Genomic DNA, 18192 nt, shown 5'->3' with positions numbered 1-18192 from the left:
ATTCACCAAACGCTGGATTCTTTATATTAATATGCTTTCTTTCCCCAAATTCATTTTCATGGGCATGTTCAGCAAGTTCATAAAACGAACCATAATGCTCCCCTCATGAGTTCTAAGATTTAAGTGAACACTGCTAATGCCATTGCACAGTGTTCCAAATTGGCAATCAGCAAGAACAGTCACTGCTATTTTAAGTTATGCAGTTAAAGATAAAATGAAATATTTTGTTAAAATTTGAATAAAATATTGTTAGAATATAATTTTTATTTTAAGATTTAAAAAAATTAAATTATTTATTATATTTTGTGTAGGTGTTTAAGAAAGTTATAATGATGAGATGAAATAAGATGAGATAGTTTTGTGTATTCAAACAGGACCTAAATTGAGTAGATATTAGCTGTGAGCTCTTCATGGAGTTTGAGGGCTTTGTTAACAAATTAGGGGATGAAGGATACAACACTCATGGATATCAAAAGCTGGACGGCTGGAGACTAGTAAGTAGTGATGATATCAAAATTTTCCTACTGCAATTTATAAGTGAAAATGTTGATAAAAAAAAAGGGGGGAAAGTTATTGAATCTCTCCTTTCATCCAGAAACAGAATTAAATTAGCAAAATCTAGATGAGCTTCTTCTTATGAAAGAACCGCTTCAAGTGCCATAACTGCAGAGCCGAAACTGCAATGCAGACACCCAACGACATGGTACTAAACCACGCCACCCTGGCATTTGTTTTTTCACTCACAGTCCTCATCTCCGCCTCTCTATGAAGTAGATCCCGGAAAAGAAGAGATATGCACATTAGAATAACTTTTGACTCGCTTAAAATTTCAAGGCATCCCAACTATGAATGTAAAAATTACCTGCCCTTGAGATAGAGTAAATTTTCATGAATTGCCTCCACTGCTCCTTCGAGTTTCCTCAGCTCAAGCTCAACACCCTACAAATGGGCAATGCAGGGAGATAAAAATCAGGAATCAAGACAAGTGAAAAAGAACATTCTAAGCAGGAAAGTACGAGAAACTTTTTGGATTCTGATATCCTCTTCCAAGTTTATATCCTTCTTTTCATACTAAATGCTACAACCTCTCTCCTTATCACTATTTCTTTATTTTTTCTTTCTTGATCGGAAAAGAGTTGAACCTCAAACCTATGCAAATATCAACCCCCTCCATAGGCCCAAATTTTTTTTTTCCCATTCACTCATTGTAATTGTTATTGCTACATTCCCATCTTGTCCATATATCAGATAAGAAGTTACACATTCCAATCTCATATAGGACAATCTTTAGCACATTTCAGAAGTTCCCAAAACATACAAAGTAATGTTAAAGCATTGGGTCTGTAATTAGGTGTTTTCTTTTGTTCACTCTCTATGTACTTGTGCCCTATTTCATCCTCTTCAATAAAGTTACTTTTACTCAAAAAATTATTGTGGTTTGAAAAGAAAAGATTAATATTATAATATATTCTCTCATTCTTTTTCTAACTTGTTGAGACTTTTGAATACAAGTTGAAAGTAGAGATTTTATAAGCTTATACATCAATCTCCAATTTATTTCCATTAGCTTCAGCCCTCAGCAACTACCATTAAAACTATGTACAAAAAAGGTTGCATTCAAACTCACAAGCAATCAACTATCTTCTGCAGCTTTTAAGGCACTTTCAATTATGACTACGGTTTCAGACACAGAGTTACAATAACCTTTATATAAAAAAGCACTTAATTCATTATTTGAGGTCAGCAAAGAGAACCTTAAAGAAACTTTTTTTTTTTTTTTTTTTTGTTAAGTAAAATGAGAACCTGAAAGAAACTACCAAGAAAGTGCTCACCTCAATCTTCTCCTTTTTTGCAACTGATTCCCAATCTTTTGCCGCAATTCCAGTTCTCCAGTCGAGGTTTACACTAACATCTCCACCTCCTGGTTTAGAACCATCTACCCAAAAACACACCAGATAGTTGCCAGCCTCATGAGTTGTGAAAGCAAACTGTCCATGTGTCGCATTCTCCTTATGATGAAGATTATTTCCATATGGAGATGTCACCTAAGGTGCCATTAAATATATTCAATTTGCAACCAATTGATGTAAATAAGAACAATAATTAGTTGCAATGCCTTTTATGTCTAGATTAAAAAAGAGAATCCTATACGAGAGAAATTTATAGCTCAGATACAACTAAAGTTTGATCAATAAATCCCTCCTCAAAACTCCATGTAATAATGCTGGCTAATTCCCAGATTATTTTAGTGGTGATGCCCCTTTTGCCAAAGAATATTTCACTCATCTTTCGCCGAGGAACAGTATCAACAAGAATATAAACAATCAGAAAGTTCCCAGAGACATAATCTGTCTCAGAGAGCCTTTTGTATCATAAGTCCCCCAAAGGGGGGGCAGGTTGTCTTATTGAGCAATCTGCCTATTCTGCCGCTTGCAAATTAAATTTAAAGGTGTTTAACATCCTCCTAGGGCCATTCCAATCTCAGATCACCTATTCTAATCTCAGATCACCAGGCATGCAGGCTCAAGTGGCAATAGAATTAACTGAATTCCAACATGCCTTGGGTTGTAAGTTGGAAAAGAGTCGACAGAATCCCAACTCTTGCATGTATCCTAACGTTTAAGTTTTCTGACCACGATAACCAAATGTCACATTCTTCTAGTTTTAGAAGGGAGGTGGACAGATACTGACCTTGGCATAAGAGCAACCAAGAGAGACACTTGAAAATGATTCTCGGACAAGTTATGTCTATATGAGTTTTACCTTTAGACACAATAAGCTATATATGGGTTTTTTTTTATAGGTAATCAAGAAGTTTTATTCATAAGAAAAGAAGGTATAGCCTAAGTACATAGGATGTATACATGAGAAGTACCTAACTAGAGTTTGCAACCGAAAGTATAAATTAAAATCAACGACCCCCCCCCCCCCCCTCCCCACAAAAAAAAAATATGAATGAGGTTTTAAAAAAGATAACCTCGAGTCATTAATTGTCCTTTGGCAATCCTCGAAAACAAACTTCGATTGTGAACTTAATCGAAAATGTAACTAATCATCAACCTATACTAAATAAATTTTGCATTTGATGTCATGCCATTCAACCTGTATTAAGTCGTGTTATAAACAGTATATGACACTGGAAACTGATTACCCAATTAAAAAGAGAGAGAGAGTTTCCATGATTGTGAATCTTGCGCTATCAGTTTATGGAAAGCCATCATGGAATGCTAAAAATCGCAGGTAATAGCATAACATTGATCTAATTTATCATATGCAAGTCCTATTCTTTGATGAATAATCCTATTCTTTGATGAATAAGTCCTAAAGAGTTAAATAAGAGATGCAGAAGACAATTTAGGTGACCACTCCGGAGACGTGATCGCTCACGAAATGAAACATCTCAATGAAGAAAAATTCGACATGCCTAAATTACATGCTGATGTACATTAACTTATGATGTATTCTCCTCGCTTACACAATGAGTTATCAACTAGTGGCAAAGAAGTTTGAAACGATAATTAAACAAACTACAACTAGGGTCTAGCTGACGCTGAAAAATTAGCGGAAAATTAAACAAAATATGAGAGTCACGACTCCAGTATGTTTCCGTTAAATTTACATACACAAAATTAAAAACTTTCTTAGGATCAAAATAACTATTAGAGATCAGACTTTGGAGATTCTAAAATTGTTTTCCTCACTTTTCTTAGCAGCCAAACGAAGGAATGACATGCACGAAACGTACTAACCGTAACCCTAATTGATCCGTACTCGATCATGATTGAACCGAGGAAAAATGAAGGCAGGAGTGAAATCAGACCTTGGCGGAGATGGTGGGGATGGGATGGGAGGGATCGTCGGAGATGACAACGTAGTCGCCCAAAACGACGACATTGTTCTGGATTTCCTCGGAAACGCACTTGGTAGTGGCGGTCGGTACGGTCAGCCAAATCGCCTGGCCCTTCCGTACGACGTCGCTTGCGAGGAAACATAGGACTAACAACGACAACACCACCTCCCCGCGCATCTTGGCAAACTCTCTTTCTAAAATGCTTCCCTTTTCCAAAAATTCACTCTGACGTATGGAAATTTCAGAATTTCGTTTGTCTCGGGTCGCTCGCAGTGTTTTCTTGAAGAAATATATTTCCTGTATTTCAAATTTTTGGGCTTGAATCTTTTTTGATCAGGTAAGTTTGGGCTGAGGAGGAAGAACTGAACGACTCTTGGGTTGCATTGCACTTCCCCTCGATTGGTACTATCCAAAATAATATATTGTTCTTTTAAGTTATTAAAATTTTTAATATTTTACACGACAATTTAATTATGGCTATTGAGATAAATAAATAAATAAATAATCATTTGTGTTTTTTAAAATAAATAAATAAATAATGGTGTACAATATCGACAGATAAATTTTGAAAATAACTTAAAGTAATCAAAATGTATTTGTTAAAGCAATATAGGCTTTAATCACAAACTGATTTTATCAAAATAAATTTATAAATTGACGTGATTTTATATAATATGTCAGATTTTAAAATTATTTTTATTATAAAATAGATTTAATCTATTACAAGAATGTACATTAATTTATGAAATATATTTATTATTGTAGCTCTTCTCTTCTCGCTTTATATATATGATAAAAAGTCAAAACAACAAAGGCGTAGATCTTAACTCTTCATAATCAACTCATTAAGAACTACCAAGGTGGTAGCCCAGTTGATACGAGCTGGTATTCCATGGCTCAAGGTCAGGGATTTGAGTCAGGGCGTAAGTTGAAATCATTTGTGATAGTAAAACCTGACCTTTGGGTTAAGTGAATTGGCTTTTGGACCAGTTGGATATTTTGAGGGTGCTGTGATAACTAGGGGTGAAAACCGACCCCTTTGGTTCAGTTTTTGAGAAAAATCGACGCTAATTGATGCTTAATTTTTTAGGGAGAAAACCTGCCGAAACTGGTCAACAGGGAGGAGAAACACATGTCGAAACCGATGCGTGGAACGGCGTCATTTTGACTTTTGAGTACAGAATATATAAAAATAATAATTTCTTTAGTCGGCCAGTTCAACGTTGGTTTGTAATATCGGTTTTCTCTATTTGCTGCTGCACGCTGACCGGTTCTCTATAGGTTTCAGCTGGTTCTGAACTCCAGCGACCGGTCTGAGTCAGTCTAGGTTAGTTTCTCAATTTTTTGTACAGCCCTAGTGGTAACAGACTCACCCTTAGAGTAGTAGATATAACTCAAATCGAACATTATACAGTAGGGATGAGCTCCTATAGTCACATCCAGGGAGGGTTGCTACCCTGGTAGCTCCCTCTTCCCCTTTTGCTAAAAAACAAGGAAAAAAAAAAACTTGTTAAGATTAAAAACATTATATCCTTATATATGAATTATTTATCATTTTTATTAACGTTATATATAATCCAACATTGTACAAGTTTTATAAAGCTTATTGTGGAAAAGTAAATTTTGTATGTGAGTTCAAATTGTGGGTGCCCACTACTTATTTTTGAAGAGGAAAGATGGTATCACCTCTCCGGTGCTCTCCCAAAAGGTTTCTATCTCTCTCTCTCTTCAAATTTCAAAAGAACAACAGTTGACAATGGACCCCAAATTGATTGAGATGATAACGTAGGGAAAAAAGCTGTCCTCCACATCTTTTATCCCCGGAGGCATCCTCATGCCCCCAAAACGAGTCGGATAAAATGTTTATTCCTTTTTCGTTTTTCCACCGAAATAAAGGAGAGCCGAGAATTCCAACGACGCCTAATACAATTTAACGAATAATTCTAAATATAATTATGAATTATATAAGTACTGTGAATTTAAAAATAAAATAAAAGAAAATTTATTATTAAAAAATTAATTTTTTTATATAAATATTATATTTTTTAAAAATAATATACGATTTTATGATTACAAATATTATTTTTTTAATTTAATATCAAGCTTAGTATTTCTCAGGTGATTTATTTATTTTTCTAAAAGTTTTTTAGTGTGGCTGGCGTGCTTTTTCAAGGACCAAAAATACCCATGCTTTATATGATTCGCCTACCACCCAGCTTTTTCATCACTGATGCTAGATCTGATCTGCACAATTCACAACCCACAAGAAAGATGGAAGCTCTCCTCTACCAATTCACCCTCCTCTCAGATCTAGCCTTGCAAGACAAGAGCTTTGATCCATCCAACATTGAAGACCTCATGAAGCTCTTCGAGATTGAAGCATACAAGTCATGGGTAGCCATGGAGCAAGAACAGCAGAAGGAAGTTGAAGAGGCCGAGACCGAGTTGCAACAAGCCGAGGACTACCTTGACTCGGTTTTGGAGAGCGCCATGGACGAGTTTAGACGCTTCGAAGCGGAACTCGAAAGCAGGTCAAAGGCTGAGATGAAAAGCTTGGTGGAAACTGGCGAGAATGCGAGAAAGATGGGGAACTTGATGGAAAAGGCTGCAACTGTTGCTTCCAAAAGGTATATGGAGGCCGCACTGAATTCTGCAACTGCTTCCATGAAATCAGCTTGGAAGGGACTTTCATCCAAAAAGGTTCATCCTTCTTAAAAAGGGAAAAAAATTGCCTTCAACATCACCATAAAGATAAGATCAAAATGGGATATTTCTCTTTCTATTTCCTTGTTCTGTTTCGAGCTATAATATTTAGTGTCATGGGAAAAACTAATGCCATGAGATTCTGAAAATTTGGGATACCGACAATTAAGGCAACTTAAAAAATGATACCATGTTGAATGCAAGTTTCGAAATTTCTGCCAAACAGATTATATAAGTTTCGCCATTATCATTAGTGTGATTTCCCATATATGACAAGGATAATGATAATGATAAGGATAGTTGGTATATGAGATCTCACCTTATTTAAGAACGAGAAGTTATTATTTTTTATAAGATTACTTTTTATTTTTTATAAGATTTTAACAGAATTTTAATTATATTATTGATTAGTCGTTTTAAAGTATAGGTTACATAGTTTGAGTTCTCGGGCGTTACAATTTATGAACCAAGTCAATAATATGAAGTAGAAGAAATGAACATGATTTGTGAAAAAGGGCACAAACTTATATGATTCAAATTTCATAGAAATTGTGAGATGCTTAACACCCTAAGGACCCATCTATCCGGAGGAAAACAATGAAAAGCAACACATGCAGATGCAGTCTCCATTTTCAGAAACTATGCCCAAAAAAAGTCTCACTGAATAGTAACCCTTTTGATAGAGTAATTCAACAATTATAATGCTCGAAATTTGACTGAGAACTGCAATTTGAAAACAGCTATTATCCATCAGATTCTTATCTTTTACATTACAACAGTGATATTCCAAGACACTACTGTCTAGTACTGACATATAAAAAAGAAAGGAATATATTCTTGCATCTTGGGCTTATCTTTCCCTCCTCTCTTCTTGGAATCTGGCTATGGTGTGACAATAATTCGGCTATCCATGTCTTAAGCAGGGGGAAAAATGTATTTGCATCTAAGTATAACTTATGATAAATGAATAGTGATAATTACAGTTCATCTACGCCTTCTGTTTTGGACATGTTTCACCGCCACCACCTCATAGTCACCTGTAACCAAAGAGTAGACGGCTTGGAAGTTCAATAGAACGCCTCCGATTTATAAGTCAGTCACTGAAAGTAATAATGTAATTATCAAGAATCAGATCATTTTCACATACCTGAGTTCTCTCCTTATATAAAGCTTTATGAACCGTCCTCGTTCTTTTGACGATAATAGTTATTCATTATTCAAATTTAAATTTGGATATAAAGATTAATCCCTTAGTGAATTTAAATGATAACTATTTTTATCTTTTTTCGCGTGATTATCCAGTCAGTATTGGCAGTGGGCTAGGCCCTCACGGTATTGATTGGGCTTTTCGGTAATGGGGCAAACTTCAGTCATAAGCAAAGGTCCAGACCCATGTGGCACTAACTGGTTGGGATGTCCTCTCCACCTTCTTTTTGCATCCATGTATATGCTTTATCAACAAATTTTTCTGATAGACGGGGAGGACTGTGGAGTTAAGTATACTTATTTCAAAATCTTCTTATTCCTCTGACAATTTTCATTCGATCAGTGTTATTATACTCTTAACAGTGAAAACTTTCTTAAAAGTTGTCACATTATTTGAAGTTTGTTTATTGTTTCTATACAAGTTATACAATTAATTTAATTCCTCCCCATATAATCATATTCATTAATTAGTTTTGATGCAATTTGCAGGGTAGCCGAAGTTTAACAATACGCTTAAATAGCCCACGATAATAGCTTGGGTGTTGATACCGTCCGTCAAAATTTAGGCATAAATTTTGGTTGTAGTCGTCATTCAAACATATTCACGATAACATTTGATATGTTTTTAATTTAATTATTAACATTAAAAGACATGCATCGGATTTATAAAAATATAAATAAATTTTTAAGACGTACCAACATATTTTAAGAAGGCAAAAGAAAAATAAAATGCATACCCAACCCTAGCCAGATGCGGTGGCCATGGCCCATCTCTCTTTCATGGGTCCAACTCAGACCAGGCCCTTTCCATTCATGGATCCGGGAATACGCATTTGTCCTCGAACTATGAGAAAAGATATTTACAATCGTAAAATATAGGACCTACGTGAAAAATAAAAAAATTAATTTTTTAATAACGGACCTCACTTTTTTTCAAAATAATTATGTAACGTTTACGCATTTTACAATTATATGTAGAATTACTCGATAGAGATACACTAGTAACTAACTCCCGCTTTTATGGGCCAATAAAATTCTTTACAAGTAGTGTTTATGAAAAGAAAAATATATACTTTTTATTACAGCAAGTCTTTTATTTGTTATTTTATAAAGATCAATTATATTTGCAATAACACTCCTTTAAAAAAAAATAAGAAAATATAATATTCACATGAAAAAAATAATTTGTCAATGATGGATCTTACTATTTTTTAAAAAGAATGTACGACGCTTGCACAACTCATGATTGTATCCATATTTACTTTTTTTTAAAAAAATAATGTACAACGTTTGCGCATCTTATAACTGTAAATATCATTTATCTTTAAAAAAGACTTGCATAAAATTTATAAAAAAAATATTCTCATTAGCCAATTCATATATTCTACACCACACACCTAATGTGGCAAACCGAGTTCATGAATTAAATCTAAAAACACTCAAACCGGCCCCAAATTCTCTCTGAAAAAAAAAAAAAAGTGAAAATGAAGCCAAAACTTGGAGATAGAGGGTTGTGAGAGAGATGGTTCGGTGAGAGAGAGAGGAGAGAAATTCAGAGAGTGTAGATCGTATTTCGAGGAGAGATAGATGTGGATGAGGTCCTGGCAAAAAAAAAAAACTGAGGGGGTGCGGCATAGAGATTGTTGTGTAGCATTACTTATCTCTGTTTTTTACTTCCGTCATCCCCAGTCTCTCCCTTGCAACTGCTCGACAGTCACGAGTGGAGGGGAGAGATCTCAACCTTTGCATGCACAATTACAATGAAAGATCATCTTTTGTTTTTTAATATAATTAATATTAAAGTATTTTATCATCCAATAAACTATACAAATAAAATAAAATCTTAAGGTATGAGGAGAAAATAGTTCCAAAGCAAGATTATTTCATAGGTATTATTATTTCTTAATAGCAAATGGAGTTGGAACTCCTAGATAAATTATATCTTCACATTCAAGCTCATTTCATTTCATAAATTGAGAGCAAAATTATTAATATTATTATTTAACTCATTGGGATTGACTTAAGTGGTAAAATTTTCAGGTTTAGGTGTATGCTCCCCAGGTTTAACTTCTAATATTCAAATCTCTTTGAGTGTAAATAATCTTTAAGAACTATCGAACTAATGGATTTTCTTATTGAGTTATCTGAAGTGTACTTGTAGAAAACTCCTTATCGAAAGTTTGTGTATTCTCGAAATTAGTCGGGACGCTGTTCCTAAATACCGACAATTCCAATAAAAAACTATTGAGATTATTATTTTATTATTTAGTTTTTAAAATTTTCTAATAAATGACGTAGTTGGAGTTAAAACTTAAAAGAATATATAATTTATAAATAAATCTTTAAGTTAAGAACCAGGTACTAATTTTAATTGTCTGAATATAATTTTAATTGATAATTTCTTTAACCAAAAGAGGGAGGTGGCGCTATCTGATTTACCTTCGAGCTGGTCTCAGCTGAAGTGGCATCATTATTGGTTTTTTCGAAACTTATAAATAATTTATACAAATTTTAATTTTATGTAATCTTTTGAAAGAATTAAATAAATTTAAAATATAAATAAAAAATTTACTTTTAATGGCCCAGTTTGGTCCAAACTGTTTGGATAAAGATGAGATGGACCAGTTGTCCCAAAACCAACCGCCGGCGACAGTACAGATTTTGTGTATTAAATAAATCGAACAATGTAAATTTTAAAGGACCAACTGGTTTTCAAAAAGCACTGGGAAAAATATAACGTCCAGAATTTTCTAGTATAAAATTTTATATATAAATATCGTATAGTCGTTTTAAAAAAAATAAAATTTATTATTAAAAATTAATTTTTTTATATCTATATCATATTTATTTTATTTTAAAAAACAATTAAGTGATATTTGCATATTCACTATTATAATTATTATTATTTTTAATATATAAACAGATTTAATTTTTTACAAATCATCTTACGTAATCAAACGAGACTACGTAGATCTCCCTTTAAAAATAAAATAAAAAATAAAAAAAAGGGACAACGCAACCGAGCTTGAACAGGGACTAGGAGTCCATGTATTTATTCTCTAAAGAAAATCTGTATGACACGCTGTCTGTTAGGGTTTATCTAGGTACCGAAGCAAGATTTCCAAACTTCAAGATCTTTCAGATTGGTTCGTCAGGTAAATCCGTAAATCTGGTGCCTAGGGTTTTTCCTTTTCGATCCCGGAAGCTTTAAGTTTTCTCTGATTTTGTATGGCCCCCCGTTTGGTTCCCGCGAGAATTGAGGGACTGGAATTGCGAGCAATACACTTTTGGTTGTCTAGGGTTTCAAACAAAACGATTATTTACTCTCAGCTCTGCCGAAAGCATTATTCATATGAAACTTAATGAAAACTGCTCCTGTTTGGGACGATTATAGGCCTGCTCCATTTTCTTAGCTTCCGAACGGAATATTCATTTTTAATCCCTTGAAAGGAAAGGAAAAAGGGGTAAAGAAGGTACGATTGCCAATTTCTGTGATTATTTTTTCCCCGAAGTGAAACACGTTGTTGACGTTATTGCTGCTCAACTGGTTGATTTGAATGAAAGACGAAAATGTCAAGTTATTGTTGTTTGTGCTATTTCTTCAACAACCATGGTCGAAGTTAGTAATGGGTACATCATCAAGCTGCTGTATTGCCATCGTTCCACTAAATTAGTGGATAATTGGAAAATCGAAGTTTGAAAGATTTTGATTAGCTTTATCGTGTTACTTATGTGAAAAATACCTTTACTGATTTTACCTTTTTGCAGTGTTTCATATCTATGCCGACTTATTATCTTTATTTTGTCTATTTTTAGCGGTGAATAAGACCTATGCTGACTGATTTAATATAATTTTTTTTTTTATTGGGAAAAGATTTTTTCCAGTTTTCGATGTTATTGGTGACTTGCGAGATTGGAAAATCTTCAGGGTGATCCATAATCATGTTTATCAACTGATTTTTCTATCTTTCTTTTTTTTTTGTTAACTTAAATTAGATTGTATTCAGATATCTAAGAGTTCAGTGTTTTGAATCAAAACTTTGTTGATTGAATTTTGTATGACCTATTATGTTTCTGTAGGAAAATCATTTTTTCTGGTGTTCCATCTTGATATCATTAGCCTAAAGCTGAGGTCATAGGAGATGCCTCGAGATCTGTCACGGTCGAGATCTCCTTCGTATAAGCGAAGGTATTCACCATCTTATGCAACACAGAGGTATAGCAGGAGAAGTCGAAGAGATAGAAGCCGGTCTCCATATTCATCCTATTCTTATAGCAGGTGATCCCGCTCATAGTCCCACTTTCTTGTAGTGATTTTTAGATTGTTTGCAAGAACTTTGTAAGAAGTTTGGGGAGTCTTATCGTCAATACACTTTGGATTTACAAAATGTGTTCGAGTTGATCGGTACACATTGTTTCCTTCCATGTTGAATTTTGAGTGTTTCTTTATCTCTATAATATGAAGCCTCTTTCGTTTGGATAGAAAGGAAAATCCTTGATTTTTTGAATTTTTTTTTATCAGAAAGAACTTAAAAATGGTGGTTTGATTTCATGCATGCGTAATTTGAGGTGCTTGTACATTCACAAATAGGGAAAATAGAGAAGAGTTGAATTTTTTAATTAGTAAAATGTGACTGACTCCAGAAAGAAGAGTTGAATTGCTAGTTGGGCTATAATACTTTAGACAGAGGTGCTATAATATGAATGTGAATGCAATGAATTTGTGTTGTTCAGGGTCGCTTGGTGAGAGAAATATGGAAATGTATATAAAAAAAATAGAAATGCTTTAGCCACAAAGAGATCCAACAAAAGTAATTCTACAAATTGATGTGACTTGATGTGATATGTTGGATTGTAAAACTATTTTTTTTGTAAAGTAGAACTAAGGTATCATATGAAGTCATGTCGGTATGTTGGTTTACTTTTGTGGGATCTCTTTGTGGTAGTAGCACTTCTCATAAAAAAAAAAAAAAATAAGCATTCCCTCTGCTTGTTTCAACTTTGTTTGAACTAATAGAAATGTTGGAATCTGATTGTTTCTGTCAGAGAATGTGGAAATCTATCAAAATTTGTGACAAAAAGATTAAAAAATTTGAGTCTGTGACTTTATTTGGGCTACTGATGGAACATGATTATTTTCTAGTTTTGCCCGCCTAGATACAACTCTTATTTAAATTAGATTTTTATGCTGTAATTCCTTCTTTTGTTTTTCTTTACATGTGGTAGTAGAAGCATATGGATATTGATATTGTCTATCTTGTTATTTCATAACTTCTTGCTGTTTGGAGAATATTCTGTTTTCATGAGCTTCATAAGCACCTTCATGATCTGTACACATATATCGATGATGGTCATGCTATTTTTGAAGCATGATGCTCGATTATGGCTAAACGATTTGTTATTATGTTGCTCGGTTTGTAAGCACTTGTCGAGGGTATAACCTTTGGGGAAGTTACCTTGTGTGTGAAAATCCTACAAAAGAAGTTACTTATCAAAAAACAAATCCTACAAAAGATGTTAAATAAATAATTGGGGCAAAATATTAAGAGTGGTTTGAGGATTGAATAAAATGCATGCTCTTCATGATAAAATTAAAAGAAAAGAACTTTCTTCCCACTGTTTGGGAAGTGAGCAGGTGATGGGTGCAATTGGTTGTCCTTTTGTTGCTCGATTGTGACATTTCCTTCTTCATGTGATGAAAGATGCTGCTCACAGAGGTTATTCTAACAGTGTATGAGGTAACTTGTACGTGCTTCTGTATTTACTGTACTTAATGTTGGACTGACTTCATACTTATTTTTATATGTCTAAAGGTATTCAAATTCCTTGTTTGTTTGTTTTTGTTAGTTCCTCAATATATTTAATGTTGTTATACAGAAGAAAAAGTCGTTCTATTTCCCCAAAACACCGCAGAAATCATTCACGTTCTAGACGTCATAAAAGTCGTTCACCAACTCCAAGACATTCTAAGAGGCAAAGGAGTAGAAGTTCCTCCTTGTCTCCTATTCATAAATCTTCAAGTTCAAGTCTTGGTTCCGTAGAGCGGAAAAATGCAAGTGAAAAATTGAGATTAGAAGAAGAGAAGAAAAGGTATATCAAATAAATCTCATACGATTTTTGAATCAATTATGTTTCTTTTCTTCCCCTACTTTGTGTACTCAGTGCTTGTCTTATTGCTACCCATATATTATGGTAATTTGGATTATGGGTGGGAAATCCCTGTCTGGTGTTTTACGGTCCCATATGGTGTCTGTCTGATTATAATGTTGAAAAATGAAAATTTCATCATTATGCACAGTCTGGACTCTGGTTCCCCACAGGTTAAAGATGATCATTTTTATCATTTTTGCTTCTTATAAACTTCAGGAATGTAATATCCTGTGAAGTATTTTCACCGCATTTTAAAAAGAACACGGAAAAATCTTAGTTGTAGACCCGCATCCATCTATTCTCACATGTCAAAAGTGGTTCAAATTATGATTTTCTACTTTTGGTTGTAAACCCTAGTTAGGTACTTGTCATGTATACTTCTTGTGTACCTGGGTTATGCCTCCTTTTCTTATGAATAAAATTCTTGATTACCTATAAAAAAAAAATGGTTCAAATTGAGTAGTGTGTTTCTTAGTATTCATGTAGAGTTGAGACACAGTTTCGTTGTGCAATTGTAGTATTGAATGTTTAGCCAATATCAGCAGTATTGGAATAATCGACACAAAAGGCAAAGGCCACCAGAACTTTTCTAAATAGCAGCTAGTAAAACAATTACGTTCATACTGTTTGCTTTGCCAATCATAGGAAAATCCAGCAAAGCTACCTGGCCATAATCACTATAACCTGCTAATTCTCACTCAGATTACACTTATCAAACAATTATGGATAAAAAGAGTTCACAATCTGATTGAGGGGATTTTAGTGAAGCGAAGTTGTTCAATATTGTTTCTTGGAGCACTTCTTAGATTTGTGAACTCTCTGGAAATTACTCTATATGATCTTGGGAGATACATGAATGAAGTGTGATGTATGCTCCTATTTGGGGTATAAATTTTGTGATACTAAAATGTTCCACCCAGCCGGATGATAGTTGCCTTGTTCAATTGCCAAAAACAAAAGCTCATTTTCGTTTGATGAATAAGTTTTGTACCAACATCTAATATTTGGGAGTGCTGTCAGTATTTCTCGCATCTAGTTTGCTACAAGCATAAATCTACCTTTAATAATTTTTCTTTTTTACTAAAAAATTGAATCTAGAATTGTATTATGTCATCATATCCCAAATGATTAAAAGGTTCAGTTATTTCATACTTGTGTGTGACCGAAATGAAATGGTACTTTGGTAATCTGTTAGGGACATGAACTTAATCTGAAATTTCTTGAGTATGTACCGATGCATGGTAAGGGTATTAAGGGCCTGTGCATAAGTGCTTATATAAAAAAAAAAGGGCCCGTGCATAAGTACTGAGCTTTTGGAACACATTGCTTTTGGGTAGATGCTGCATTTTAGGATATGCCAAAAAAAAAAAAAGCATACCTTTTAATGTAACTTGTATAAATTGAAAAATGTCTTTCTAGAGCATGACATTAACACTTTCCTTCAGTTATGGTTGCGGTTGCCCTTCTGCAATTTCTTCTTTCTTCATGCTAGTTTGAGGTTTTAATTTGTTGAGATAGGTTTTCGGTGGACACATACCTAAGAGATTGAGACATGCTTTCTTCCTTGTATCTCTTGGATCTGTGAACTTGAGAAACTTCTCATGTTTTAACTATTCAAATTGCCCCCTCATCATCTGGTCAAAACATAATCTTGATTACTTGTTCTATTTTTTCCCATAGTACTCATTACAACTGGTTCTAAGTCTGGTTTACATCATGTTGTGAGATTTGATTGACAGAGGAGATTTGTATCTCATTTAACTAATTATTGTATTATTGGGCCTAAGCTGCAAACTTGACTTTTCTCAGCTAAAACTCGCATACGGGTTTAGCAAGTTAGGGTCATTTTCTTAGCTATTTGGGTTTACCTTTAGGTAGATTACCGGTCCCCCAACAACTGCACTTCAGTTGGACTTAACCAAACCAAATTGCTTGTATTGCAGCCTTGACACGCTGTGTTGAGCTCTAATTCTTGTTCCTTGATTGCTTTCTGAATAGCCATATTTTTAGCTTGTGACATTCTTTGGTGCTTTTGGCACTAAATTATTACAAACCCTTAGATAAATATGATTTAAAAATTATAAATATTTATCTTAGAAAAAATGCTCAATGCAAGAATTGAATCTTGTCAGTGATTAGTTTTAAAGCTGCAGCGGATTACTTGACTTTCTTCTCCACAGGCTTTTCTGAAGGAAGATACTGCTATAGTTCAACTTGTTATATTTGATGATCAAATTGGGTGCTTCGTTTATCTACTGTTCACCAGTTTTGAAACTCATTTGTTTGGATCAGGATTCGGTTAGAGGTATGCCTTAAAAGCATAAGCATATATTTAGTGCCTTTGCTGTCATGAAGGTTAGTCTGCCATATGTTATAGCTAAGTACTAAGTAGAGAGGAGGAGAAAAAAAAGGAAAGAAGCAGATATGTCATAATTGATCTTTTAGTTTTATAGTTGTCTTGATTTAAAAACATTTGGAATCGTAAGTGCAGCGTTTGGAATCATTAAGTGAGGCATTCCCCCTAGCGTGAGTGGTCATTTCCTCCTAACTTCGCTTTATTCTCAGGCGACAGCAGGAAGCAGAGTTGAAACTAATAGAAGAAGAGACTAAAAAAAGAGTGGAAGAAGCAATTCAGAGGAAAGTGGAAGAGAGCGTAAACTCTCTGGAAATTAAACTGGAAATACAGAGGCGGTTGGAGGAGGGGCGGAAGAAAGTTTGCAATGAAGTAGCAGCTCAACTTGAGAAAGAAAAGGAAGCTGCTGTCATTGAGGCTGGACAAAGAGAGGTATCTTCTTTAAATCATGCACCCTTTTCTTCCCTCTCCCCGCTGGTAGAAAAGGTGCACTATTACTAGCATTGGCAATCCTTTTCAATGTTTTTTTTTTTTTTGTTTTAAAAAAAAGGCCGACTGAAGCAGAGCCATGTGTCAGATATGGTACAATGTTCTGTTATATATAATAAGAAGAAATATCAGTCTTGAAATCCAGTAGCATGACATTTGGGATTTTCAAAAACTTGAAAGAAAATATGGGTATTGGCCTCTTGTTTTCTGCCATTGTACTAGTGAACCTTGCTCTTTCTTGAAAAACATTTTTTGTTGGCTTTGCTTGTAGAAAAAAGCTCAGGTTTAGTTTAACCGATGCATAGTTTCGGCATAGTTTCTACGACCCAATCCCTCCCCCCCCCCCCCCCCCTTTCCCTTCCCTTCAATTGAATTGACTAATATAATATTCTTTCTTGTTCTACCAAATTGACAATGCCACTTGATTTATTTGGTTGACAGGAAAAGGCTCGAAAAGAGACAGAAGAGCTGGAAAGGATGTTGGAGGAGAACCAGAGGAGGGTAGAAGAAGCACAGAGAAGGGAAGCTCTAGAGCAGCAGCAGCAAGAGGAGGAGCGGTACCAGGAGTTAGAAGAGATGCAAAGACAAAAAGAAGAGGCTATGCGGAGAAAGAAACTGCAAGAAGACGAAGAACGGTTAAACCAGGTGAAATTGCTGGGCAAGAACAAATCCCGCCCGAAAGTGTCGTTTGCGCTTGGCTCAAAGTGAACACTAGGAATTGGTATATTAATGGGTTTCCAAGCATATGTGCTGGACTTAAATTCCATGTTCACATTTGTAATTCGTGATATATTCGTGCTTTTTAATGAAGTCTTTCGTGTGATTAATGTATTTTTCCAGGTTTCTTTTCATTTACTTTGTTGAGAATTGTCTCGCTCTGTTTTTTGGGTGCTCGAGTATGCGGTTTGTCAGTAGGGTTTACAGCCTTCGGTTCCACAACCCCGTCCCCTTGATCATTCCCCTTTCTCCTGCCTGCGGGACTGTATTAATAGAATTCTCATCTCTCTTCAGGCCTCTCACATGCACGTCCAGGCTCTGACTTCTTGGGCCTTTTTTTGGTCGAGTTGGGCTCCAGTCTATTCCAAAACAGGCCTGTGAGTAGGGTGAGCCTGTTTCTCTCTCGATCAAGTTTCTGTTGCTCAGGTCCGAGACTATATATATAGTTCCATGCATTTTTGTTATAATAAAGAAAAAAAAAATCATGAAGGGATGCGTTTCAATATTTGTGTAGATCAATGTCTTTATTTTCTTGGTGGATAAATTCAGCTTCATTGAAGAAATAATAATATCCAAGAATGCCAATGAGGGGGTGTTTTCTATAAAAATGGCACTAAGATAACTCCCAATGAATTGGTATTTTATTTATTTATAATATATCTCCAAAACTCACATTTTCTTTACCTAATGATTTTTACATACTACCATATATTAACTTAGCTAT

At 34.6% G+C, this 18192-nt stretch overlaps 3 protein-coding genes across 8 annotated transcripts; 2 read left to right on the top strand and 1 right to left on the bottom strand.

Annotated features, from left to right (window-relative positions):
* Positions 1 to 499: 499 nt before the first annotated feature.
* On the bottom strand, positions 500 to 4217 carry LOC121257674 (transmembrane emp24 domain-containing protein p24delta3-like). The gene is made up of 4 exons (XM_041158817.1): positions 3821 to 4217; positions 1833 to 2045; positions 863 to 939; positions 500 to 763 (listed from the first exon to the last, which is right to left on the bottom strand). The coding sequence occupies exons 1-4, from the start codon at positions 4025 to 4027 to the stop codon at positions 619 to 621; spliced, it is 642 nt and encodes a 213-aa protein (XP_041014751.1). The 5' UTR covers positions 4028 to 4217; the 3' UTR covers positions 500 to 618.
* Positions 4218 to 5998: 1781 nt separating this feature from the next.
* LOC121257673 lies at positions 5999 to 6702 on the top strand. The gene has a single exon (XM_041158816.1). It carries the CDS (start codon positions 6038 to 6040, stop codon positions 6563 to 6565), a length of 528 nt encoding a protein of 175 aa, XP_041014750.1. The 5' UTR covers positions 5999 to 6037; the 3' UTR covers positions 6566 to 6702.
* Positions 6703 to 10752: 4050 nt separating this feature from the next.
* On the top strand, positions 10753 to 17602 carry LOC121257672 (uncharacterized protein At1g10890-like). Of its 6 annotated transcripts, none has more exons than XM_041158810.1 (5): positions 10753 to 11232; positions 11840 to 12038; positions 13637 to 13849; positions 16475 to 16694; positions 17193 to 17602. In XM_041158810.1, exons 2-5 carry the CDS (start codon positions 11902 to 11904, stop codon positions 17457 to 17459), a joined length of 837 nt encoding a protein of 278 aa, XP_041014744.1. In that variant the 5' UTR covers positions 10753 to 11232; positions 11840 to 11901; the 3' UTR covers positions 17460 to 17602. The 6 variants fall into 6 exon arrangements, with proteins under 6 accessions (XP_041014744.1, XP_041014743.1, XP_041014747.1 ...); XM_041158809.1 differs by having other exon boundaries at positions 10762 to 10914; XM_041158813.1 differs by lacking the exon at positions 10753 to 11232 and adding an exon at positions 13395 to 13497 and having other exon boundaries at positions 11903 to 12038.
* The last annotated feature ends 590 nt before the right edge of the window (positions 17603 to 18192 follow it).

The sequence above is a fragment of the Juglans microcarpa x Juglans regia genome, chromosome 3S, assembly GCF_004785595.1.
Source record: "Juglans microcarpa x Juglans regia isolate MS1-56 chromosome 3S, Jm3101_v1.0, whole genome shotgun sequence".
NCBI classification, from domain to species: Eukaryota; Viridiplantae; Streptophyta; class Magnoliopsida; order Fagales; family Juglandaceae; genus Juglans; species Juglans microcarpa x Juglans regia.
The sequence above is the reverse complement of the archived record's forward strand: the minus strand, read 5'-3'. Positions and strand labels throughout refer to the sequence as shown.